Source organism: Rhineura floridana, chromosome 3 (genome assembly GCF_030035675.1).
Source record: "Rhineura floridana isolate rRhiFlo1 chromosome 3, rRhiFlo1.hap2, whole genome shotgun sequence".
Classification (NCBI taxonomy): domain Eukaryota; kingdom Metazoa; phylum Chordata; class Lepidosauria; order Squamata; family Rhineuridae; genus Rhineura; species Rhineura floridana.
Window position 1 is genome coordinate 129,698,911 of NC_084482.1, and position 25,951 is coordinate 129,724,861.

General features: G+C 42.2%; 1 protein-coding gene across 7 annotated transcripts in view; it reads left to right on the forward strand.

Moving 5' to 3' along the window:
* The window catches only part of DOCK3 (dedicator of cytokinesis 3), a 463,693-nt gene that overhangs the window by 34,818 nt on the left and 402,924 nt on the right, over nucleotides 1-25,951 (forward strand). For all 7 annotated transcript variants that reach the window (XM_061617883.1, XM_061617886.1, XM_061617884.1 and 4 more), the window contains exon 2: nucleotides 22,059-22,142. In XM_061617883.1, coding sequence (XP_061473867.1) covers nucleotides 22,059-22,142 — 84 coding nt within the window. The remainder of the gene's footprint in view (nucleotides 1-22,058; nucleotides 22,143-25,951) is intronic.

Consider the following 25,951-nt stretch of genomic DNA (forward strand, 5'->3'; position numbering starts at 1 on the left):
GAAGAATCATGTCACACAGTGCAATGAAAAATGGAGTTGACAACTTTTGATTTCTGCTGAATGTATGCATGGACTGGAGGTGCAAGTGCAAATAACACAGCATTGCCAAGTAACAGGAAATGAATTGTTTAAATAAAAGTAGGACTCCTGATGGCCATGATTTCCTAAATTTCCTCTTTACCTCTTGGTGATCTTGAATGGGGGTGCTGGTGTGCAGTTCTTTATGTTAATTGCTGTCAGTGCGGTCATAACTGCAGCTTTTATACTGGACAAAGGTTTGGGCATAGAAGTACCTGAGAACCTTAGGGAGGATGTTCCTAAAAGGTGTGAAGAACTTTGGGTGTCCAGATTAGCTTCCTAGGGAGGATTTGTTTCTTTAGTAAAAATATTTTATCTTTTTCTTTTTCTTAAAATTCCACAATTTTTTATTTCATCAGACTCTTCAAGGCAGCTTGTAATCCCCTCTGGGCGAATAAGTCCATGCACACAGTTCTTAGCAAACAAAATAGGCTTTATTCTAGGCCAGTGGGCCATCTACATAAAGATGCACCTTCTCTGACAGACGTCCAGGGTAGCTGTTACTTCACAGCCTGCCTGGTCACTCAAGCTGTAGAGGTATCAAGGGAGAAAGCAGCCTGCCTCAGAGTAGAGTTTTTGAGGTTTTTAAGTCCCTCATACTTCTCCAGGACCTCTGCCACATGCTTCTCCTCTAATAGCTCCAACCTTATCATGCTGAGCTCTCCTGGTTGCTGGGGTTCTCCATTTAGGTCTTAAAGAGGCTTGTGGATTGTCTCTTAATACCTCCCTGGGATGTATTTGGCAGTCCAACTTTCTCTCCACGCTTGGCTTGACCAATTTTGCCCAGCTCCACCCTTCCACTTGTTATCCAACAAAATCTGGAGGGTACCACATTAGCTACCCCTGGTATAAGGTTTAAAGGTGCTAACTAGCAGTTTAAATTGGATTATGAAACAAACTAGAAACTGATGAAGTTGGCACAGGCATGGAATTGCATTCAAAAAAACCAGCCCCAGAACTCTTGCTGCATTTTTCAGCAGCTGAAGTTTCAAAAGTCTCGTTTCCAAAGGCAGCCTATATTTAGACCCTGCTTTGGGTGCAAATTAAGCACTCAAATTTCATTGAATAACTCTGAATTGTATCATGAGAGAAGAAGAAAATAGGTTGTATCCAGTGTTAATACAGAGTAGAGCCACTGAAATTAATAACTGATTTATGTTATTAATTCAAAAGGGTCTACTCTGAGTAAGACTTCATTGGATACAATGCACTGTCTCTCTCCAGTTTCTCTTGAATTGTATAAACCTCTATCTTTTCTTCACTTGCCTCTGTTCTAAGCTATGAAGCTTTAAACTCATCAAGGCGTTCCTCATAGGGAAGCTGGTTCCATCATGTGCTATAAACCATGCCCTGTTTGCATCCCTTCAGTTTGAAAAGTTGCCAAATTAAGTTTTCTTAATTTGAGGCCCAGTGCACCTCAGATGTCCACAACAACTTTGAATGTATACTACTATGCATGGCCTCAGGACAACCACCATGGATATCTTTTTCTTGACTTAAAAAGCAGGTTCTTTTTCCCAGAACCAGGGCCCCCCACTCTGCCCGTCTGTTCCCTGACCTCAACTAAACCGCAGTCTCCAACCCATTGACGTAATAAACCTTAAACAAAACTATGCAGGTAAAAAGCCAGCAGGGGTGTGGGGGCTTTCCAGTGTTTTGCACCGCCTGCAGCATGTACGACTATCTGCCTGTTGGACAGAAGTCGTGGGTGTGCTCTCGGTGCAATGAGCTCCTGGCTCTCCGGGAACGACTTCATTTCCTTGAGGCCAAGGTGGCGGACCTGGAAAAGCTGAGAGAGGCAGAGAGGTGTGTGGAGGAGGCCTTCAGGGACGTTATAGCTGTGTCCCACTCCAACGATGATAGCTCTCCTGCTATCATGGAGAACGATGGTCTCGGGGAAGAAGAGCATCCAGCTGAGGAAGAGGGAAACGATCCCTTAGAAGGGACCCATTCCTTGGGGGATGAGCAGCTATCCTCTCGTGCCGAGGATATATCTCCAGGGGGTGGAGGGATCCTTGTACTGGGTGATTCGATCATTAGGAACATAGACAGTGGGGTGTGTGATGAGCGTGTAGACCGCAAGGTGTTTTGCCTGCCTGATGCGAAGGTTGCGGATATCGCCCGTTGTTTAGATAGTTTGGTAGACAGTGCTGGGAAGGAGTCAGTGGTCGTGGTGCATGTTGGCACCAACGACATGGGGAAATGCGGCCGTGAGGTCCTGGAAGCAAAATTTAGGTTGCTAGGTAGGATGCTGAAAGCCAGGACCTCCAAGGTGGCTTTCTCTGAAATGCTACCGGTTCCACGCGCAGGACCAGCCAGACAGGCCCAGCTTCGCAGTCTCAATGCGTGGATGAGACGATGGTGTCGGGTGGAAGGGTTCGGATTTGTTAGGCACTGGGGAACATTTTGGGACAAGCCGGGACTGTACAAAAGGGACGGGCTCCACTTGAACCAGAATGGAACCAGACTGCTGGCACTTAAAATTAAAAAGGTAGCAGAGCAGCTTTTAAACTGACTGAGGGGGGAAACCCGACAGGAGCTGAGAAAGGTCCGGTTCGGAATAAACCTCCCCCCTGGGATAAAGACCAAAGAAATGATGAAATTTTAAAAGGGGTAGGCCTAGAAGTAGGCATTGTGAGAGCAGGGGCACAGCATATCAATTCAGAAGAGCAAAATTACCACAGGCCTAACCACAAGTGCCAAAGACACTTGAAGAGAGACACTGCTTACAAGTGCCTGTACGCTAATGCTAGGAGCCTGCGAACCAAGATGGGAGAACTGGAGTGCTTGGTCTTAGAGAAGAGCATTGATATAGTGAGCATAACTGAGACCTGGTGGAATGGAGAAAACCAGTGGGATACAGTTATCCCTGGATATAAACTATATCGGAAGGACAGGGAAGGACGTATTGGTGGCGGAGTCGCTCTATACGTGAAAGAAGGCATTGAATCCAGCAAGCTCGAAACCCCAAAAGAGGCAGACTCCTCCACAGAATCGTTGTGGGTGGTGATACCGTGCCCCAGGAGGGACTTAATACTGGGAACGATCTATCGTCCCCCTGATCAAAATGCTCAGGGAGACCTTGAGATGAGATATGAAATTGAGGAAGCATCCAAACTAGGAAATGTGGTAGTAATGGGTGACTTCAACTACCCGGACACAGACTGGCTGCATATGTGTTCCAGTCATGACAAAGAAGCAAAGTTTCTAGATATTCTAAATGACTATTCCCTAGATCAGTTGGTCATGGAACCGACCAGAGGGACGGCAACCCTGGACTTAATCCTCAGTGGGGACCGGGACCTGGTGCGAGATGTAAGTGTTGTTGAACCGATTGGGAGCAGTGACCACAGTGCTATTAAATTAAACATACATGTAAGTGGCCAATTGCCAAGAAAATCCAACACGGTCACATTTGACTTCAAAAGAGGAAACTTCACAAAAATGAGGGGATTGGTAAAAAGAAAGCTGAAAAACAAAGTCCAGAGGGTCACATCACTCGAAAATGCTTGGAAGTTGTTTAAAAACACTATATTAGAAGCTCAACTGGAGTGCATACCGCAGATCAGAAAAGGTACCGCCAGGGCCAAGAAGATGCCAGCATGGTTAACGAGCAAAGTCAAGGAAGCTCTTAGAGGCAAAAAGTCTTCCTTCAGAAAATGGAAGTCTTGTCCGAATGAAGAAAATAAAAAAGAACACAAACTCTGGCAAAAGAAATGCAAGAAGACAATAAGGGATGCTAAAAAAGATTTTGAGGAGCACATTGCTAAGAACATAAAAACCAACAACAAAAAATTCTATCAATACATTCAAAGCAGGAGACCATCTAGGGAGACAATTGGACCCTTGGATGATAAGGGAGTCAAAGGTGTCCTAAAGAACGATAAGGAGATTGCAGAGAAGCTAAATGAATTCTTTGCATCTGTCTTCACAGTGGAAGATATAGGGCAGATCCCTGAACCTGAACTAACATTTGCAGGAAGGGATTCTGAGGAGCTGAGACAAATAGTGGTAATGAGAGAGGAAGTTCTAGGCTTAATGGACAATATGAAAACTGACAAATCACCGGGCCCGGATGGCATCCACCCGAGAGTTCTCAAAGAACTCAAATGTGAAATTGCTGATCTGCTAACTAAAATATGTAACTTGTCCCTTGGGTCCTCCTCCGTGCCTGAGGACTGGAAAGTGGCAAATGTAACGCCAATCTTCAAAAAGGGATCCAGAGGGGATCCCGGAAATTACAGGCCAGTTAGCTTAACTTCTGTCCCTGGAAAACTGGTAGAAAGTATAATTAAAGCTAGATTAACTAAGCACATAGAAGAACAAGCCTTGCTGAAGCAGAGCCAGCATGGCTTCTGCAAGGGAAAGTCCTGTCTCAGTAACCTATTAGAATTCTTTGAGAGTGTCAACAAGCATATAGATAGAGGTGATCCAGTGGACATAGTGTACTTAGACTTTCAAAAAGCGTTTGACAAGGTACCTCACCAAAGGCTTCTGAGGAAGCTTAGCAGTCATGGAATAAGAGGAGAGGTCCTCTTCTGGATAAGAAATTGGTTAAGAAGCAGAAAGCAGAGAGTAGGAATAAACGGACAGTTCTCCCAATGGAGGGCTGTAGAAAGTGGAGTCCCTCAAGGATCGGTATTGGGACCTGTACTTTTCAACTTGTTCATTAATGACCTAGAATTAGGAGTGAGCAGTGAAGTGGCCAAGTTTGCTGACAACACTAAATTGTTCAGGGTTGTTAAAACAAAAAGGGATTGCGAAGAGCTCCAAAAAGACCTCTCCAAACTGAGTGAATGGGCAGAAAAATGGCAAATGCAATTCAATATAAACAAGTGTAAAATTATGCATATTGGAGCAAAAAATCTGAATTTCACATATATGCTCATGGGGTCTGAACTGGCGGTGACCGACCAGGAGAGAGACCTCGGGGTTGTAGTGGACAGCACGATGAAAATGTTGACCCAGTGTGCGGCAGCTGTGAAAAAGGCAAATTCCATGCTAGCGATAATTAGGAAAGGTATTGAAAATAAAACAGCCGATATCATAATGCCGTTGTATAAATCTATGGTGCGGCCGCATTTGGAATACTGTGTACAGTTCTGGTCGCCTCATCTCAAAAAGGATATTCTAGAGTTGGAAAAGGTTCAGAAGAGGGCAACCAGAATGATCAAGGGGATGGAGCGACTCCCTTACGAGGAAAGGTTGCAGCATTTGGGGCTTTTTAGTTTAGAGAAAAGGCGGGTCAGAGGAGACATGATAGAAGTGTATAAAATTATGCATGGCATTGAGAAAGTGGATAGAGAAAAGTTCTTCTCCCTCTCTCATAATACTAGAACTCGTGGACATTCAAAGAAGCTGAATGTTGGAAGATTCAGGACAGACAAAAGGAAGTACTTCTTTACTCAGCGCATAGTTAAACTATGGAATTTGCTCCCACAAGATGCAGTAATGGCCACCAGCTTGGATGGCTTTAAAAGAAGATTAGACCAATTCATGGAGGACAGGACTATCAATGGCTACTAGCCATGATGGCTGTGCTGTGCCACCCTAGTCAGAGGCAGCATGCTTCTGAAAACCAGTTGCCGGAAGCCTCAGGAGGGGAGAGTGTTCTTGCACTCGGGTCCTGCTTGCGGGCTTCCCCCAGGCACCTGGTTGGCCACTGTGAGAACAGGATGCTGGACTAGATGGGCCACTGGCCTGATCCAGCAGGCTCTTCTTATGTTCTTAGAACACTAGGGAGGAATTATCCACCTGTTCTCTTAATTTCTTCTGTTTATGGTCAATCATCTCAACAAGAGACTCTCCTTTTTTTGGAATAGAGCCCACCCCAAAGGTGATTATTGATACTATCACCTGATTTGTGGAAAAAGTTTTCCCACTGCACCCTCCTTACTTGTAGTAGGAATATTCTTTCCACTAATAGGGTCTGACTGGATGAGTTCATTCTGCTCAGCACTCCTTTATCTAAACAAATAGTCATTGTTTTCTCATGTTGAGTTGTCCTATGGTTTTTTACCTGGGGCAAACCCCCCCGCCATTTATGTTGAGTATTTAGAAACTAAGAATTTTCTTTGATTATGAAAGTATGTAGTTGAGATGGCATTAACCATCTATTGCTTTGGCAGCTTTCCACCTTGTTGCTGCATACCATAATAAATCACTAAATTGTAATTATTGTTTGACCAGTTATTCTTTGCAGCGCAGAAATTTCCCCTCTTGACTGTTCCTGAGTTGCTAGGTTTCAGGAGACAGATGAGGGACATAAGGACAAAGTCTTGCCTAGAATTATAGAATCATAAAATAGTAGAGTTGGAAGGGGCCTAAAAGGCTATCGAGTCCAACCCCCTGCTCAATGCAGGAATTCTAATCAAAGCATTCCCGACCTATGGCTGTCCAGCTGCCTCTTGAATGCCTCCAGTGTTGGAGAGCCCACTACCTCTCTAGGTAATTGGTTCCATTGTCGAATGGCTCTAACAGGAAGTTTTTCCTGATGTCCAGTCAAAATCTGGCTTCCTGCAACTTGAGCCCATTATTCCGTGTCCTGCACTCTGGGACGATTGAGAAGAGATCCCGGCCCTCCTCTGTGTGACAACTTTTCATGTACTTGAAGAGTGCTATCATATCTCCCCTCAGTCTTCTCTTCTCCAGGCTAAACATGCCCAGTTCTTTCAGTCTCTCCTCATAGGGCTTTGTTTCCAGTCCTCTGATCATCCTTGTTGCCCTCCTCTGAACCTGTTCCAGTTCGTCTGCATCCATCTTGAAGTGCAGAGACCAGAACTGGATGCAATATTCAAGATGAGGCCTAACCACTGCTGAACAGAGGGGAACTAATACTTCACGCGATTTCGAAATTATACTTCTGTTAATGCAGCCTAATATAGCATTTGCCTTTTTTGCAGCCACATCACACTGTTGGCTCATATTCAGCGCGTGATCAACGACAATTCCAAGATCCTTCTCACATGTCATATGGCTGAGCCAAGTATCCCCCATCTTATAACTGTGCATATGATTTCTTTTCCCTAAGTGTAGAACTTTGCATTTATCCCTGTTGAATTTCATTCTGTTGTTTTCAGCCCAATGCTCCAGCCTATCAAGGTCCCTATGAATTTTGTTTCTGTCTTCCACGGTATTAGCTATACCCCTAGTGGAGACTGGGGATATGTACTGTCTCTCCACAGCAACCTTTCCCAACTTAGTTTCCTCAAGATATTTTGGCAGAGCTTGGAAAAGTTACTTTTTTGAACTACAACTCCCATCAGCCCAATCCAGTGGCCATGCTTGCTGGGGCTGATGGGAGTTGTAGTTCAAAAAAGTAACTTTTCCAAGCTCTGTATTTTGGACTACAGCTGCAGACAGCATGGAACTGGGGGTTGTAGTCTAAACACTTGGAGCGCACCAGGATGGGGAAACTTGCTACAGAGGATATCCCTTCCTACCTATCCCACCATAATCCTGCCAAAAAGCCTTCAGCCTGGAGAAAGAAAAAAGAAAGACAGACATGTTGGCAGCCTATTGATTTCACAAGTGTTAGAATGAGTGAGATCAGGAGGGGTCATGGTGGGCTTCGTCTGTCATACGGACCTAGAAGTTACAGAAACAAGAATAGTTAATGGGCAGAACAGCAATTTTTTTTCTGTGCAAAGAGAAGTAAATATTATTTATTTGGTTTTTATACCACTTGCGTTTCAACAGAAATCTCTTAAGCAGTTTACAAACACCAACAAAAGAAATCAGTATAGGAAATACAATATAAATATATGTATAAAGTCAACTAATACTACTATTTCTGTTAATATTAATTCCATATTATAAATAACATAATTAAACATTAAATATCTCTGAACAATATACATACATAAATCATTAAGAACCACAAAAACAAATCATATGAAAACCTTCAAAATAGATCAAGATACAAGATGTAATATAATTAAAGTGTATATCATCAGAAACATCACATTACAATAAGAAATATATCATAGTAAAGTCACCAAAATCATTCATATACACACTACACAAAACCAATCATAGGGTGCAATCCAACTTGTATTTACACCGGGCTGAGGGGAGTTGAATATAGGGGACCTCTGGCTGAGCCGGCTATGGGGGACCCCTGGCTGAGCTGGCAAGTTCCCAGTTCAGCTGGGCTCCATTGACAGAAGCCCCTCACTCCGGCTTAGGTGTGGCGCTGCCAGGACCTTGCTGGCTCAGCTGGGGATCCATTGGGGAAGTCCAGTCCAGCAGAATGAGTGCTGGCAGAAGCCAGCGTAAGGCCTGAAAAAGGGACATTCCATGGGCGTGTTGGAGGAGGGGCTGGGGGGAATTTACGCAACATCCAACTCCCATTCAGAGTGCTTGTGTGGGTCCCAATTTGGGCCAAAGTTACACTGGGGAAAACGTCAGTCTAAGAAAATCATTGCAGTGGAAGTCTATGGAGTGCGCTTATTCCCCAGTAGGGGTATTCATGAGGACCAGCTTTTACTTTCCAGTCCCTGTGCGCAGCTCCTGTCTGAGCCTGCATTCAGCTGACGCAGAGGCTTCTGAATGCCAAATGGATGCCATGGACCTTCCTGATGGCTCCTCCTCTGTCATCTCTCCTTCCGCTGGCTTCCTATGAGTTGCATTGCTCTGTAAATATATACCTCCCCTCTCTTCATACACAGTTATTCAACATTCACACTCTCCTTACAACCAATCACATTACTTCATCCACTCAATTTTCAGTTCGCTAAAAGAGTAAAATATTCAATTAACCAATAATCAAGTACAGAAAACAATTCCATGGAATAAGACAGCAAACAGAGAAAGATAAAATAGCATTACAATACAAATCTTTATTAATACGGCCAAAGACCAGTAGTAAAACAATATCCAATAATACATACATTTAACTAAAATGAACAAAGTTTTGTTCGATTTAAGATATTTTAAAACTATCAAATTATAAAACACCATGTGGGATCAGCAAGGTGCGTTGCTTTATTACTGCAGCGCAATATTTTGCAACTGGGAATGTAACAGAAGGGTCCACATCTGCTAAAAGGTATTTTGTATATAATGCAGGGTCTCGGCCTGGGATTCGTTGGAGAAGAGGAGTAATAAATCGCTGTCTTAACTCATTGTAAAACTCACAATTTAACAGGACATGGTCGATGTTTTCTAAAGAGCCACTGCCACATGGGCAGACACGCTCTAGGAGTGGTATTTTTTGATATCTGCTGTTTAATAAGGTAGAGGGTAGAACATTGTATTTGGCCTTCGTGAATGCTTTTCTTATTCTATAGTCCACTAAGATCCTCAAGTGATTCGCAGGCATATAGGGCGAGCTACGTGGTTCCCCAATTGTATTAATATGTCTAAAAGAGCGTTGATTTTGTATTTCCGTATCCAAAATTCTTTTGGTAATTAATAGATTAGCTTGTTGGAATCCCATAGAAAGGAGAAAGGGCGGGGATAGGCCTAAAGATGTAAGTTTTAGTACTAAGGAATTTCTCCACTCCGAATGGAAGGAGTCAGTAAGTACTAAAGGAGCCAATCCCACCAGAAAAAACACTAATTTTAACCAAAATTTTAATTTAAGGATCCATATACGTGAATCCAGTGTTGGAAGACCAGCTTCCAGGCGTAAGATGTTATTTGATACACAGGATGGAACTCCTAAAATGGACCTAAGAAATTTTGTTTGTACTGTTTCTAATAAGGAAAAGTTTGTACATGCGCTAGCCTGGGTACCATATAGTAGTTGTGGGACAATTTTGGAGGTAAATACTTTTAAGACTGATGGAATATGTTGGCCACCCTTAGTATAGTAGAAAGAAAGAAGGGCATTTACACTTCTTTGGGCAGTTATCCGCGCACATTTGGCCTGAGCTTGCCAGTTACCCGATGAGTGTAATAAAATAGCATTGATTTCACCCCATTTCTTATCTAGGAGAATTTAAACACCCTCTTACCTAGGGAGATTAAGTCCATCCCCTCCAACAGGCTCTCACCCTGTAGGGGTATGCCACAGCCACTAGCACACTCAACATTCATAATCTCACAGGGAACATCCCAGTCAGTTAAACAAAGAAAGATAAATGAAAAAAAATCTCCAGATTAAAATAATAATAATAATAATAAATTTAATTTTTGTGTCGCCTATCTGGCCGAAGCCACTCTAGGCAACGTACATATTAAAATTCAATAAAATACAATATAATTACAGAATAAAATACAATGCAGTCAACACTAATGCAGGCGTAAAACTATGTAGGGCAATCAGAAACAATAAACAATCACAGAAAAATTAGCCCACCCCGGAGATCCCAAAGGCCTGTCCAAAGAGCCAAGTTTTTAAGGCTCGGCAAAATGTATCCAGGGAAGGGGCATGGCGAAGATCAAATGGGAGGGAGTTCCAGAGAGTGGGGGCCGCCACTGAAAATGCCCTCTCTCTAGTCCCCACCAATCTAGCTGTTTTCGTTGGTGGGTCTGAGAGAAGGCCCTGCGTGGCTGATCTAGTCGGGCGGCTTAATTTGTGGTACTGGAGGTGCTCCTTCAGGTAAACTGGGCCAAGACCGTATAGGGATTTAAAGGTTAACACCAACACCTTGAATTGGGCCCGTAAAACAACTGGAAGCCAATGTAGATGAAATAACACTGGTGTGATGTGATCGCAGCGGCGGCTGTTTGTAAGCAGCCGAGCCGCCGCATTCTGCACCAGTTGTAGTTTCCGGACCGTTTTCAAGGGTAACCCCACGTAGAGCGCATTGCAGTAGTCTAATCGAGAGGTGACCAGGGCATGTACTACCAGTGGGAGCTGATGAATAGGGAGGTAGGGTTGCAGCCTCCGTATGAGGTGTAGTTGATACCAAGCTGCCCGGCTCACTGCCGAAATCTGCGCCTCCATGGACAGCTTGGAATCAAGAACAACCCCGAGGCTGCGGACCTGATCCTTCAGGGGTAAACTCACCCCATTAAGCCTCAGGTCAACAACACCCAACCTTCCCCTGTCACCCACAAGCAGCACCTCGGTCTTACCAGGATTAAGCTTCAGCCTGTTCCTTCCCATCCACCCACTCACGGATTCCAGGCACTTGGACAAGGTCTCCACAGCCAACTCCGGTGAGGATTTAAAAGAGAGGTAGAGCTGCGTGTCATCAGCATATTGGTGACACCGCAGCCCAAAACTCCTGATGATAGCTCCCAGCGGTTTTATATAGATGTTAAATAGCATGGGAGAGAGGATAGAACCCTGTGGCACTCCACAAGTGAGGGGCCAAGGGTCTGAAACCTCATCCCCCAATGCTACCTGTTGATGCCTGTCAGAGAGAAAGGAACGGAACCACTGTAAAACAGTGCCTCCTATTCCCAATCCTTCCAGGCGATCTAACAGGATACTGTGGTCGACGGTATCAAAAGCCGCTGAGAGATCCAGGAGGACAAGAAAGGTGAATTCTCCCCTGTCTAATGCCCTCCTCATATCATCCACCAGAGCGACCAAGGCTGTTTCAGTACCATGTCCAGTCCTGAAACCCGATTGGTATGGATCCAAATAATCCATTTCATCCAAGTGTGCTGACAACTGGCTAGCCACCACTCGCTCAATAATCTTGCCCAAAAATGGCAAATTCGAAATGGGGCGAAAGTTGTTCAAGACTTGGGGATCCAAGGAGGGGTTTTTCAAAATGGGTTTTATAATTGCCTCCTTGAGGGCCGGTGGCAGTACACCCTCTTTCAAGGATGCATAAAGGATAAAGTCAGAAGGATTCATAATTTGAGAACCGGGCCAATGGCTGATCTAAATAAAATACATAAAACTGGAGTATTAAGATCACTCAAGCGGGCTGTGTGGATTTTCCTGGTTAAATATGAGATGGCATCCACTGCAGCTAAGGGCTGGATTGTCATGCCACCGCTAATAATATAATGCCATCCTACTCCATAGTGCTTCATCTCAAGGTAGATAATGTCCTATGATTCCTTCTTTACATGGAAAAGCATGCTTCAGCTCAGTGGCATCAATCCTGCTAAAGCTGGATGCAGTTAACATACCTATCCTATGGATGGAAATTCCAGTGTGTTCATTGGGTCTCACTGGCAAGTGTATGCCCCATTGAAACTAATAGAACAAGATAGTAACAATTAACATACATTTCATTGCTTTCGGAGGAACTTGTAGCACTATCCTATGCATGTCTGCTCAGAATTCAGTTTGGACTGGGGCCATTGCATAGCATCTATATTATGCCACAATATTATTGTGGGATTATCACTATGAGTTTACCTGAGGGGTGTAGAGTAGAATCTGACCATTAGGCCAGATCCTGAGCTCTTCTACACTCTGCAAGCCACTTTGAATAGTGGGCAGGGCTGCCCATCTTTCAATCATGTAGAGTCACCATGATGTCCAATGGCTTAACCTCAAAGGAAAGAATTGGGCGTATGCTCCCGATTCTTTCCTTTCTTCCTTTACTGATATGGCTTCAAGTCGGGCTGAAAGGAGAAAATGTCCCTTTGAAAGAGAGTCTCGAATCGAGTTACATCTGCAAAGGAAGATCCCTGTAGCACAGTGGGGCTTGTGTTTACTACTGAATTTGAAATCAACACTGAATTCAAGTTTTTTTTTGTCAGAAATCAATTCTTCTCAGGAAACTTCAGTCAGGAGTTCCCTAGTGAAGCCCATCCCACCAGCGCTTCTATTCAGAACCAAATTTAAAAGATGTCAGATGCAAGCCCTGCTGGGATGGGCTTACTAGGGAACTCCTGATTGGAGTTGCGAGGAGCAGCTGATCCTTGCCATAAGCAGGGCTTGCATTTAGCACCCCCAAACTTAAATTTATATTTTACTGTTTACAGTTTTATTATGTACATGTTTGATTTTAATTTTGTAAGCCACCCTGAGTGCCCTATTATAGGATAGAAGAGCGGGATAGAAATATTTCTAAATAAATAATAAATACTCTCAATTGTTCCCTTGCAGCTGCAACTTTACCTGCTCCACACCTGATATCACGTGAGGTTCAGACCAGCATGCTGGGGGAAATGGCCTTGTGAGCCTAATTTGCCCATGAGCTGGAGGTTCCCCATGCCTGGTTTACATTAAAGGAAACCTGATCACAGTCTGTGACTTGACAAAAGACTCTTCCTGTCCAGGATAGCCGGGGGATGTCTCTTTTATTTTTATTTATTTCAATAGTTTATATACCGCTTAACATTGTAGTCTCTATGGCTTTTGTTGGAGGTAAATGTCAGAAAATGCTTTCTTGATACAAAGATCTCTTTGAAATTTTGTAAATGGAAAAGCCACCAGGACGTGGAGGGTGTTACACCTTCCTCTCACCTAGTTGAGGGAGAAAGCAGTGTGGATCTGTTGTAGATCGATAGATTGATAGATCAATAGAGAGATATGGCTGGATGTGTATGTGTGTGTATGAGAGAGAGAAAGAGAGAGAGAAGAAACCAGTTTAAGATGAGAGAGGCGTAGAGCAGAGGGAGACAGCTATGGTTGCTTGCCTCCGCTTGTGCTCTACTGGCACATTTGTAAATAAATCAAACATTAAAATCCCATAAGTCTCCAGTTTTATCTCCCCAGAAGGAAGTAAAACCCTGATAGTGATGTCACTGGAATTTTCACCACTTGGGGAAGTGGGCAGTCATAATGATATGTGTTGTTTAGTTTAAGGTGCCACTGTTCTCATGTTTATATTGGTTCTACGGTTGCCAGGTTCTTGGCCTGATCCTGATCCTGTATCTTTAGGAGAAGAAAAAGTCAGCCAAGTGCAGGTGTTCTTGCAACGCTGTAATGAGAAAAACCACAAGGTGGAATTCTCCCTTCCCCCTGCACAACCTTTAAAGATACAGAAGACCTCTTGGAGGCTGGGCGTGACAACCAAGAGGTCTTCTGTATCTTTAAAAGTTGTGTAGGGGGAAGAAAGAATTCTACCTTGTGGTTTTTCTCATTACAGGGTTGCAAGAACACCTGCACTTGGCTGACTTTCTCTTCTCCTAAAGATACAGGATCAGTCTCAGGCCAAGAACCTGGCAACCCTAATTGGTTCATATGTCTGATAAAGGTTCATGGATTCAGTTTTAAGTAATTATAATTGTGGGATTTTGTTTGCATTAGAGTCCGATGTAAACAGGCCAAAATAAACCCCCAAAAGAATCTTTCTTCTTCTTTCTAGCTCTGTTCTTATTTAGTCTGAAACTAAAATAACCTTTCTAATGCACATTCCAAAGCAAATGCAATTCTGTGGCCATACTGTAGGTTGCATCGGGTTGTGAATGGGAGAGAGTGTCATATTACAGCCCTTCAGCATAGTTCACACTGAATACTGCAAGTCAATCTCTGTGTTGTTTAGAACCATCCTGCAGTGTTGTCCAGTGAGACTCCTATTGCAGGTTGGGGGTTGGGTTGAAGCTGAGAGAGTACAATAATCCTGCAAAGTTGTATGGGATATAGGGATATTGAGAGTGCCCTTTAATCCTGTAACTTGGGAAGGATTTTATCTGGCTGTCCTGTGTTGTGATTTTGCTGTCTTATATTGCTTTGGTTGTTGATAACTCTATGGCATTTTATCACCTATTGCAATTTTTGTTTTAATATGCTGTTCAGTCCTTCGGTGGCCTTTTGGCTAAAAAGTGGCAAATAAATAAATTGTAATAAATAATAAATTAGAATAATAACAATGTTAACTATTGCTTTTATCCCCATTCTAGGTTCTAGGTTGGGCTGAGAGAATATTAAGAAACAAACCTGCAGTATAGTTCACTGTTATATTCCTATTGCAGGTTGGAGGGATATGCTGAGAGAGTGATCTGGTTCACACATAATGCTAAACCATGGCTGGAAAAGGGCATATTTAGCTGGCTGGAACCATGAACAGGAGCATTCCAATGGAAGTTGAAGGCCCCATTACAGGGGAGGATAGCCAACCCCTGGAAGTCTGCTTCCTGTAAACCAGGGCCAGGTAGCTCAATATACTTTAGCCCCTAGGGGACAGGACACCTCCTCACCGGAATGGCTGGATAGTCTGCATCTCCCCCCCCCCAAAAAAAGGTAGTGCTGACTGGTTAAGGCTTTGAAGGAACAATGATAGCCACTTTTCCAACCCTACTGCAGGAGGTTGAAACATGTTTAAAAATTATGTCTGTACTATGTAGCAATTTCTTAATCTGTATCATATGTATATATGCAGAATACACTGTCCTTTTCCTACAATGTGCTATTTTTTATGCAGTTGTGATGTGTTCTCTTAATTTGTGTGTAGAAGAAGGGCTCCAAGAAAAGGGATATAGGCTTGGAGATGGAAAGATCTGTCAGTTTCGATTCTCTCAGTTTCTCACTTGTCTAATGTTAAATTCAGTCCTCTACATTTCTGCAGCAATCTGCAGTTTTGTAAAAAAAAAAAAAAAATCCTCATGAAAATTCTCCACCTTTTTAGTGTGAATTTCTCCAAATAAACACATTTTTGTAGGCAGTTTTGACAAAGGTACACATTTTTGCAAACCATTTCTCATCACATCATGCCTTTTTGCCTGTTATTTTCACTCATATGTTCATTTTTATGCACACTTTCCCCTAATACTTGCATTTTTGTAAATATTGTTTAGTTGGCGAACTGCATCCCAAAATTCTAATAAATGCAAATTTCAAAGGATGGCTGTGTTTTGGTTCTCATATTACTTCTTACTATGTAGTGTGTTTAGAGGAATTTGTAAATTTATTATCTCTTTTTTCTTGGTCCTGGGATCTCTTGCACTATGAGGAGAAGCATCTTTCCATCCTAAGGAATGATTATTTTTATTTTATTTTATTTATTTATTAAATTTATATACCGCCCGACTAGCAATAGCTCTCTGGGCGGTGAACATAACGTATTGCGCAAATGCTCTTTGATTCTTCTGAAAGTTAAAATCTGATGGGCTGGCTGGGAAGAGGGCAGTTCTTTTTCAAGCTTTGAAAAACCTTAAGACAATTCTGTAATTAGTGACTCTCATTGTTGCTTGTGGCAAGTGAAAATTGGAGCCTATTTGGCTGTTTAACACAAAATTATATAATGGAGAATGTCTTTTCTTCCCTTCCAGTCTTCTATCCTATAAATCTGGAAGGAAGACAGAGAACAGTCACTGTTAGCACAATGCTATGAAATCGTACCACAATGCAGTTTATAATGCCAGCTTTCCATTCTGGTTCTCTTCCTGTCTTCTGGGATTGTGGGAGATGGGGACATAGCAAGGGTTGGTTGGATGCTAATGGAGCAGGATGGTAAAGGTGAAAAAACCTGTGGAAGGACACAGATGTATGGAGCAGGGGCAATCACACCCTGATCCTTTGTTTACAAGGTCACTCAAGAGTGCAAACTATAGTCATTGGCTGCATTTGAATGCAACACTGAACTATAAAGTAGTCCTGTGTGTATGAAACTTTGGGGTCATGTCCTTCCCCCATTTTCCTATAGCATGGTCAAGGGAAGGAGATCTGAAGCATCTGCTTCCATTTTCAACTAATAATAGATTTGTCCAAACATGCCAGGATCAGTAATATTTACTTTGGTTGTCAATCACTTCAGGACGTTCTTAGTGGGAATAATAATAATAATAAATTTTATTTTTCAGCCGCCTATCTGTCCGGGTTAGGGACACTCTAGGCGACGAACAACAAGAATAAAAACAATACATATACATCAACATAATCAAATTTTAAGCTAAAAAACCATTCATTAATTCAATTGTAACATAAGTTAATCTGTCCCAATCTTGTAGGCCTGCCTGAACAGCCAGGTCTTCAAGGCTCGGCGATAGCTGGACAGGGAGGGAGCATGTCTGAAATCGAAAGGGAGAGAGTTCCAGAGGGTGGGGGCCACAACAGAGAATGCCCACTCTCTGGTCCATACCAGCCTAGCTGTTCTCACCGGTGGGACCGAGAGAAGGTCTTGCGAGGCTGATCTCGTCAGGCAGCACAATCGGTGATTCTGGAGGCGTTCCTTCAGATATACTGGGCCGAAACCGTATAGGGTCTTAAAGGTCAACACCAACACCTTGAATTGGGCCCGGTAGACAACTGGTAGCCAGTGAAGATCTAATAACACTGGGGTGATATGATCCCAGCGACGGCTATGCGTAATCAAGCGTGCCGCCGCATTCTGTACCAGCTGTAATTTCCGGACCGTTTTCAAGGGTAACCCCACATAGAGCGCATTGCAGTAGTCTAAGCGAGAGGAGACCAGGGCATGTATCACCTGAGGGAGCAGGTGAACAGGAAGATAGGGATGCAGTCTCCATATCAGATGTAATTGATACCAAGCTGCCCGGCTCACTGCTGTAATCTGAGCCTCCATGGACAGCTGGGAGTCAAGTATGACCCCAAGACTGCGGACCTGGTCCTTCAGGGGTAAACTTACCCCATCAAGCATCAGGTCAGTAATTCCTAACTTCCTTTTATCTCCCACAAGTAATACCTCAGTCTTGTCGGGGTTCAGCTTCAGCCTATTCTCTCCCATCCATCCACTTACGGATTCTAGGCACTTGGACATGGTATTCACAGCCAACTCCGGTGAGGACTTAAAGGAGAGATAGAGCTGAGTGTCATCTGCGTACTGATGGCACTGCAACCCAAAACTCCTGATGATTGCTCCCAGCGGTTTCACATAGATGTTGAATAGCATGGGAGAGAGGATAGAACCCTGTGGCACTCCACAATGAAGAGGCCAAGGGTCTGAAACCTCATCTTCCAATGCCACCCGTTGCTGCCTATCCGAGAGATAGGAATGGAACCACTGCAAGACAGTGCCTCCTATTCCTAGTCCCTCTAGGCGGTTTAAAAGGATACCGTGGTCAACGGTATCGAAAGCCACTGAGAGGTCCAGGAGGACAAGGAAGGTGTATTCACCCCTATCCAATGCCCTCCTCATATCATCTACCAGAGCGACCAAGGCTTTTTCCGTATCATGACCAGTCCTAAAACCCGATTGGTATGGATCTAAATAATCCGTTTCCTCCAAGTGTGTCTGTAATTGCGCAGCCACCACCCTCTCAATCACCTTGCCCAAGAATGGTAAATTAGAGACTGGGTGAAAGTTGTTTAACTCTTGGGGATCCAAGGACGGTTTTTTTAAGATGGGCTTTATTACCGCTTCCTTGAGGGCTGATGGCATTGCACCCTCTTGCAAGGATGCATTCACCACCGCCTTGATCCCTTCACCCAGTCTCTCTTTACAGCTCATGATGAACCATGATGGGCAAGGATCAACCAGACAGGTGGTCGGCTTCACAGTACAGAGCACCTTGTCCACTTCCTCAGAGAGAAGAGGCTGAAACTGATCCCAACAGACCGGAATGCAACTGGCCGACTCTGGCCCACTTCCTGTCTCCACGGCGAGCGGAAGCGTGCTCTTCAGACGTTCGATTTTATCGGCAAAGTGTTTAGCAAAAGTATCACAGGAGATTTTAGAATGTTCCATTGGTTCCTGAGCAACTGGACCGACCAGGCTTGGAACAATCTCCTGGGACAACACTCTGCCGACGCATTTTAATAAGCCTAAACCTATCTGTAGTTAACACCAACAATGTTTTGTCCCACTTTGATGAAACAACAAGCTTTTGTTGGTTGAAAATGGAAGCAGATGCTTCAAAATTATTCTTTGCAGCCACGGTAGAGTAGGAAGGGGCAGCCCATGAACCTGAGGCTCATTCATGTATCACTAAACTGAGGTTTAGTGTTGTCCAAATGCAGCCATTATCTTATTTAACTTTACAGTAATCTTAAGAATGGAGAAGAGGCAGAGCTCAGATTTAAATTTAGAAATTGGAAGTCCATTTTTGTATTTAATAGATTGATTGTATAGACATGCACATACCTGGAGGTCTCCCAAGGATCTCTAGTGGGACCAGTGCTTTTTAACATGCTCATAAATCTGGAGTTAGGGGTGAGTAGTGAGGTAGCCCTGTCTGCCAATAACACCAAATTGTTCAGGGTTGTAAAAACAAAAAAGGATTGAAAGAAACTTCAAAAGGAAATTAAAAAGGCAAGTGCAGTTCTGTGTAAACCAGTGTAAAGTGATGCACAGTGGGGCAAAAAATCCTGACTTCATATACAAACTGGCAGTGACTAACCAAGGAAATCAATCTTGAGGTCATGGTGAATAACGCTGAAAACGCTGACCCAGTGTGCTACAGCTGTGAAAATAATAAATTCCATGTTGGAGATAATTAGGAAAGGGATTGAAAATAAAACTGCCAATATCATAATGCCTTTTTGATTTATGGCAGTGATTCCCAAACTTTTTTTCCTCATGGACCTCTTGAAATTGTTGATTGTCTTGACAGACCACTTAAATTATTTTTCTGCCTATTGTAACAATTGTAATGTTTTGCTAGATGTTGTATGATTTTTAATTGTATTTTTATTGCTTCTTTTATTTCTTATATTGTTTTTATTGTATTACAATTTGCATTCCATAGAATTCAAATTGTAACACAATAAAATACAATTTAAGGAAAACAAAATCAATATGAATATTTAAAGGGCATATGTTGCATGAAATTGGTGGAACACTGGTGATCCATGGATCACAATTTGGGAACCCCTGATCTATGGTGTGACCACCCTTGGAATTATGTGTACAGTTCTGGTAGCTCAAAAAAAAAATTGTAGAGCTGGAAAAAGTTCAGAAAAGGACTACCAAAATAATCAAAGGTCTGAAGGAACACTTCTATGAGGAAAAGTTGCAACATCTTGGACTTTTTAGTTAAGAAAATTGATAAGTTGGGGGGACACGATAGAAACAAGATGGGGGTATAATAGAGGTTTATAAAATTATACATGATGTGAAAAAAGTGAATATAGAGATGCTTTTCTCCTTTTTTCATAATGCTAGAATTCATAGTAATCTAATGAAGCTAAGGGTTGTGTTCACATAGCACTAAGTTGAACATTCCATCAACACAACGATTTTTCATTGCACAGTGGGACTTTATCACTCTCCCCTCTCCCCCTAAACCTGTTTTGAGTTTTCCCCCAACCCTCTTGAGCATATTTGGGGGTGCACACAGGAGGAGGAGAGGGTGGGAAATCCCCTTGTGCTGGTTGAAGTCATTCTGCTAGCCAAGGATGTAGATGCTGCCGTATATGTTGGAAGATTTAGGACAAGCAACAGGAATACTTCTTCACAGAATGCACAGTTGCATGAAATTTGCAACTACAAGACGTAGCAATAACCACTAACTTGAATGGCTTTAAAAGAGAATTAGACAAATTCATGGAGAATAATGCTATCAATGGCTACTAGTCAATAATAGATAATGCTCTCAGTGGCTACTAGCCCAGTGCAGCCCAGGACCTGGTAGCTTCTCTTCTTCTCCCCTCTCCAGCCTGCCTGCCTGCTTTACTCACAGGCTCGCTTTCTTTTCCCCCTTCACAAGCACTTCCTGTGCGGGGCTGGGCAGGGCCCAGTCAGGTGGAGCGGGGTTACTGCTCTCTCTGTGGAGCTAAAGCTTGAAGTTTTAATTTCACTTAGCTGACAAAAGATGTAATTCAACAGATGGCAGCATAACAAGATTGACCATGATCTTTAAAGTTACCTGGCTGAATATGTACATCTGACTGGCACATGGAGGTTGACTTCCTCCAAGAAGGTCCATGGGCAAGAAGTGAGGCTGTCCAAACTGTTGTCTATGGAGCTGTGAATATTTGTAACCATTAAAAGCTCCAATTAATTATTTTTTCAATTAATCAATTAATTTTTTAAAAATCCTACATTGATCTACTTTGAGGCCATGGACCTGTTTGTCCACAATTTGGGAGGTTTAATCTACTCAGCAGGGGCTCCTGTGTTTGTAAATAAATAAATATTGCTTTTTAATATATTTTAAACCTTTACAAATGTTTTTAAAGATATTTTGTTTTAAAATGTTTTTAATGGTTGTGTTTTAATATATTTTGAAGTCTGTTTTATGATTTTTACAGTGTTTTTAGTGCTTTTGTTTGCTGCCCTGGGCTCCTACTAGGAGAAAGGGTGGGATATAAATCAAATAAATAAATAATAAATAAATAAATGAAGTTTATATTACTTTCAGGATTGGAAGAAGTATGCATCTGAGTGCTAGTTGCTAGGGGTCATGATCAGGAGAGTGCTGTTCAATTCATGGCCTCCTTGTGTGTTTCCCATAGGTAGGCCACAATAAGAACAGAATGCTAACTAGATGGGCCTTTGGTCTGTTCCAGCAGGGCTCTTCTTGAGTTCTTAGTAAGGTCTGATTCAGATGATCCTCCAAACTACTGGTTTTCAATTCTGCTTTGTAAGGCAAACTGCTAGTTTCAGTGTTACAGCAAACTATGGTTATCAGTAAACATTGAAATAAAGCCACAAGAAGTGACATAGTATCTGTGGTTCTTCTCTTTTCCCACCACTATGGTTCATAGCATTGTGTGGGTAAAAACGTCCTATGAATCAGAGTTTAATAAAGGTACTTAGTAAATCAAACCAAGAGAAGGTTGTCAGGTTCTGCATTTACAATAATACATTGTTCTTTTTTAGATGCTTGATTTTGATAGTTCTACAGCAATACTATAGTAATACAGTAATACAGCATATACCAAATTTATATTGTATAATTATATAAGTATTCATGTGATGTTAACCGATAACTTTCAGTGGCTTATTTTTCAATTCTTCTGCATCTTCAATGCGCAACTACAACAGTTGTGTCAAGTAACATTATTGACAATTCCCCTGAACTTTTATTTGTATGCCTAAATTTGTTTAGTTTATATTGTTGGATTAGATTACTGATTCTTTTGTGGATTTCAGTCTTAAAATTGTGAGACTGTAATAAAGGTGGAATATTATGCATAACTGATATCTGGACATGAAAGCATTTTTAATAGGGCTGTAACTGCTATTTTTATGTAGCACTAAATAACACTCCTTCATGGTAGTGTACTCTTTTAAAGAACCCAGTCTCTGATCTTTGTATATACACTTTTTCCCTAGTTATATGCAGCTTCCGAGGGCCTGTCCCACAAGGCTTGGTTCTAGAACTAGGAGAAACTGTCCAGATCCTGGAAAAATGTGAAGGTGAGTATGACGTACTGAAAATATGTCTGTCAAACTCTTTGAATTCACTCCTTTATGAACTTACTTCACCTTTCTTACACCCCCAGACAAGTGCTAAACATCTGGAAACATGCTGGGATCTTGTGTACAGGCACATGCATACAGGAAATGGTACATTAAACATCTCTGTAGGGAAGATAGCACTTGGAAGCTTATGCACATCTAGTAGGCATTAAGTCATGTTGAACTCAGTGGGACTTATTGCTGAAGCATACATAGGATAGGGCTGTAAAAGTTTATTTCACCTGTAGCACTTCTCACACATGCTTTCTTGACCCAGTTTTTGGGACAGGGAAGGAAGGAGAACAAAAGCTTCTGGCTGCAGCACATACTTATTTTAAAAACTGTTTTTAACATATGAGTTCTCTGCTACGTTTAAATTGTTGTGCTGAAGTGAGGAATCTAATGCCACGTGCATAACTCCCTTATCTTTGAAAGTCCGTAGAAACTTTCCTTTCTCTGAAGAGATCCCCTTCGTACTGCCCCTGGCATATAAGATCCTCCCTACTGAATCTGTTCTACTTGACTGAATGGAGAAAGTTGTAAGCTGTGCTGAATCCAAAGGCAGATCTTAAAGTGCCTTTCTCTTTTTCATTCAGCTGTTCCCCTCCTCCATACAGCCAAATGGAGAAGAAAAAGGCAAGATAAGAAAGGGGCAATGCATCAAGGGGTGATCTGATGTTTCTGCTTTTTGGCTAGTGATTGAGCCAGAGAGGTGGGTGTTTCATTCTCTTTGCCCGTTCAGAGTCAGGAAAATCTTTTTTGCTTTTCACTCTTTTTGTTTGCATCCTTCTGAATGCCTAATCTGTTGCTTACACAGAAGAAAGCAAACCCCAACCTCTGTAGCTCCTTGTTTTTAAACAGGTATGGAGAAATGAACTCTGTAGTATCTTCCTGAAGATGTCCCCCCACCCAGAAAAGAGGGATGAACAACACAGTTTGAGAACCTATATTTTAATGAATCATTTGGGAACCATGATTATTCAAATGCTTACTAAAACCTACTCTGACCCACTTTTGGTTAGAATGGCTGAAGCATTTAATCCAGTAAGAAAGTGGTTACCCAGAAAGGGGGTAACCACTTTTGTTAACCATCTGTCTACAAATATTTGAACCCTGACCTCATTATCTTGTGTTAATGCTGTTCAGTAAGGATTTTTAAGCAAACTGACTTCAGAAATATAACTAAATCATTTGGTGAATTGTTAGATATGTCCGTAGTACTATTGTTACGAATAACAGAATTTCATACATGATTCAAAATATTCTAATGACATATGTTTGCAAAGCGCAAAGCTTGTCTGTATTTTTCCTTTCATGCCCTGTATTTTGGAGCTTTTAGTATCTTTTGTGGTGAACATTTCATACTGTTTGGTATGTTATATGGTGAACTTTTCAAAGCAAGTTGACTGTAATACAGAGCCTACACGCACTAACCTGTGTGTGAATCCCTTTGAGCATAGTGAGACTTACATCTGGGTAGTAGTAGAATCATAGAATCATAGAATAGTAGAGTTGGAAGGGGCCTACAAGGCCATCGAGTCCAACCCTCTACTCAATGCAGGAATCCAAATCAAAGCATTCCCGACAGATGGCTGTCCAGCTGCCTCTTGAATGCCTCCAGGGTCAGAGAGCCCACTACTTCTCTAGGTAATTGGTTCCATTGTTGTATGGCTCTAACAGTTAGGAAGTTTTTCCTGATGTCCAGTTGAAATCTGGCTTCTTACAACTTGAGCCCATTATTCCGTGTCCTGCACTCTGGGACGATTGAGAAGAGATCCCGGCCCTCCTCTATGTGACAACCTTTCATGTACTTGAAGAGTGCTATCATATCTCCCCTCAGTCTTCTCTTCTCTAAACATGCCCAGTTCTTTCAGTCTCTTCTCATAGGGCTTTGTTTCCAGTCCTCTGATCATCCTTGTTGCCCTCCTCTGTACCCGTTCCAGTTTGTCTGCATCCTTCTTGACGTGTGGAGACCAGAACTGGACGCAGTACTCAAGATGAGGCCTAACCACTGCTGAATAGAGGGGAACTAGTACTTCACACGATTTGGAAACTATACTTCTGTTAATGCAGCCTAATATAGCATTTCCCTTTTTTGCAGCCACATCACATTGTTGGCTCATATTCAGCTTGTGATCAACGACAATTCCAAGATCCTTCTCACATGTCGTATGGCTGAGCCAAGTATCCCCCATCTTATAACTCTGCATTTGGTTTCTTTTTCCTAAGTGTAGAACTTTGCATTTATCCCTTTTGAATTTCATTCTGTTGTTTTCAGCCCAATGCTCCAGCCTATCAAGGTCCCTTTGAATTTTGTTTCTGTCTTCCACGGTATTAGCTATGCCCCCCAATTTTGTATCATCTGCAAATTTGATAAGCATGCTCTGTACCTTCTCATCCAAGTCGTTAATAAAAATGTTAAAGAGCACTGGGCCCAGGACTGAGCCCTGTGGTACCCAACTTGTTACTTCCACCCAGTTTGAGAAGGAACCATTGATAAGCACCCTTTGAGTACAATTCTGGAGGCAACTGTGGATCCATCTAATAGTTCCATCCAGCCCACATTTAGCTAGCTTGCTTATCAGAATATCATGGGCACTTTGTCAAAAGCTTTGCTGAAGTCAAGATATATTATGTCCACAGCATTCCCACAGTCTACAAGGGAGGTCACCCGATCAAAAAATGAGGTGAGATTAGTTTGGCAGAATTTGTTATTCATAAATCCATGTTCACTCCTAGTAATCACTGCATTGTTTTCAAGGTGCTTACAGATTGACTGCTTTATAATCTGCTCCATAATTGTTGTTGTTATTATTTATATACTGCTTACATGCCAGAAGCTTCTAAGTGGTTTACAGGCATAAAGCAAGTAGAAAAGCTATACATAATTAAAATACATGATAAAACATCTAAACATATATAGGATTGCACTGTTTTCTTTTTAGTGCACTATTAAACTAGCTAAACTCCTAGAAAACGGGGCTTCAGACATACCTGGACAAAGCTTATTACCTGATTCCATTTATCTTTTTAAGGCAGGTATGCAACTTCTTATTTTTATTTATTTATTTATCTATTAAATTTATATCACACCCTTCTTCCTAGAATCTGCTCAGGGCAGCAGACAAAAAACACTAAAACCAAAAGACTTTAAAACATATTTAAACAAAGCATCCTTTTAAAAAAAGCTTTAAAACATCTAAAAAAGTAATTCCAACCTACCTAAAAGGCTTGTTGAAAGAGGAAGGTCTTCAGTAGGCGCTGAAAAGATAACAGATGGTACCTGTCTAATATTTAAGAGGAGGGAATTCTCCTCTTTAGATGCCACAGCACTAACAGTTTGCTTCCTATGTTGTGCGAAACTGACCTCCTGATAAGATGGTATCTGCAGGAAGCCCTCGGCTGCAGAGTGCAGTGATTGATTGGGTAAATAAGGGGAAAGACAATCTTTCAGATATCCTGATCCCAAGCAGCATAGGGCTTTTACACCAAAATCAGAACCTTGAACTTGGCCTGGTAGCAAATGGGCAGCCAGAGCAATTTTTTCAGCAGCAGAGTCACCAGTGAGCAGTTGCGTTGCTGCCATTTATTTATTTGTTTGTTTGTTTGTTTATTTATTTATTGCACTTGTATACCGTCCCATAGCCGAAGCTTTCTGGGCGGTTTACAGCAATCAGTTTGCTCCAGCTGCAGCTTCTGGACCAACCTTAAGGGTGAATTTATGGAGCAAATCACATGAAAAGGAGAGTAAGAACAACAGTTTCACT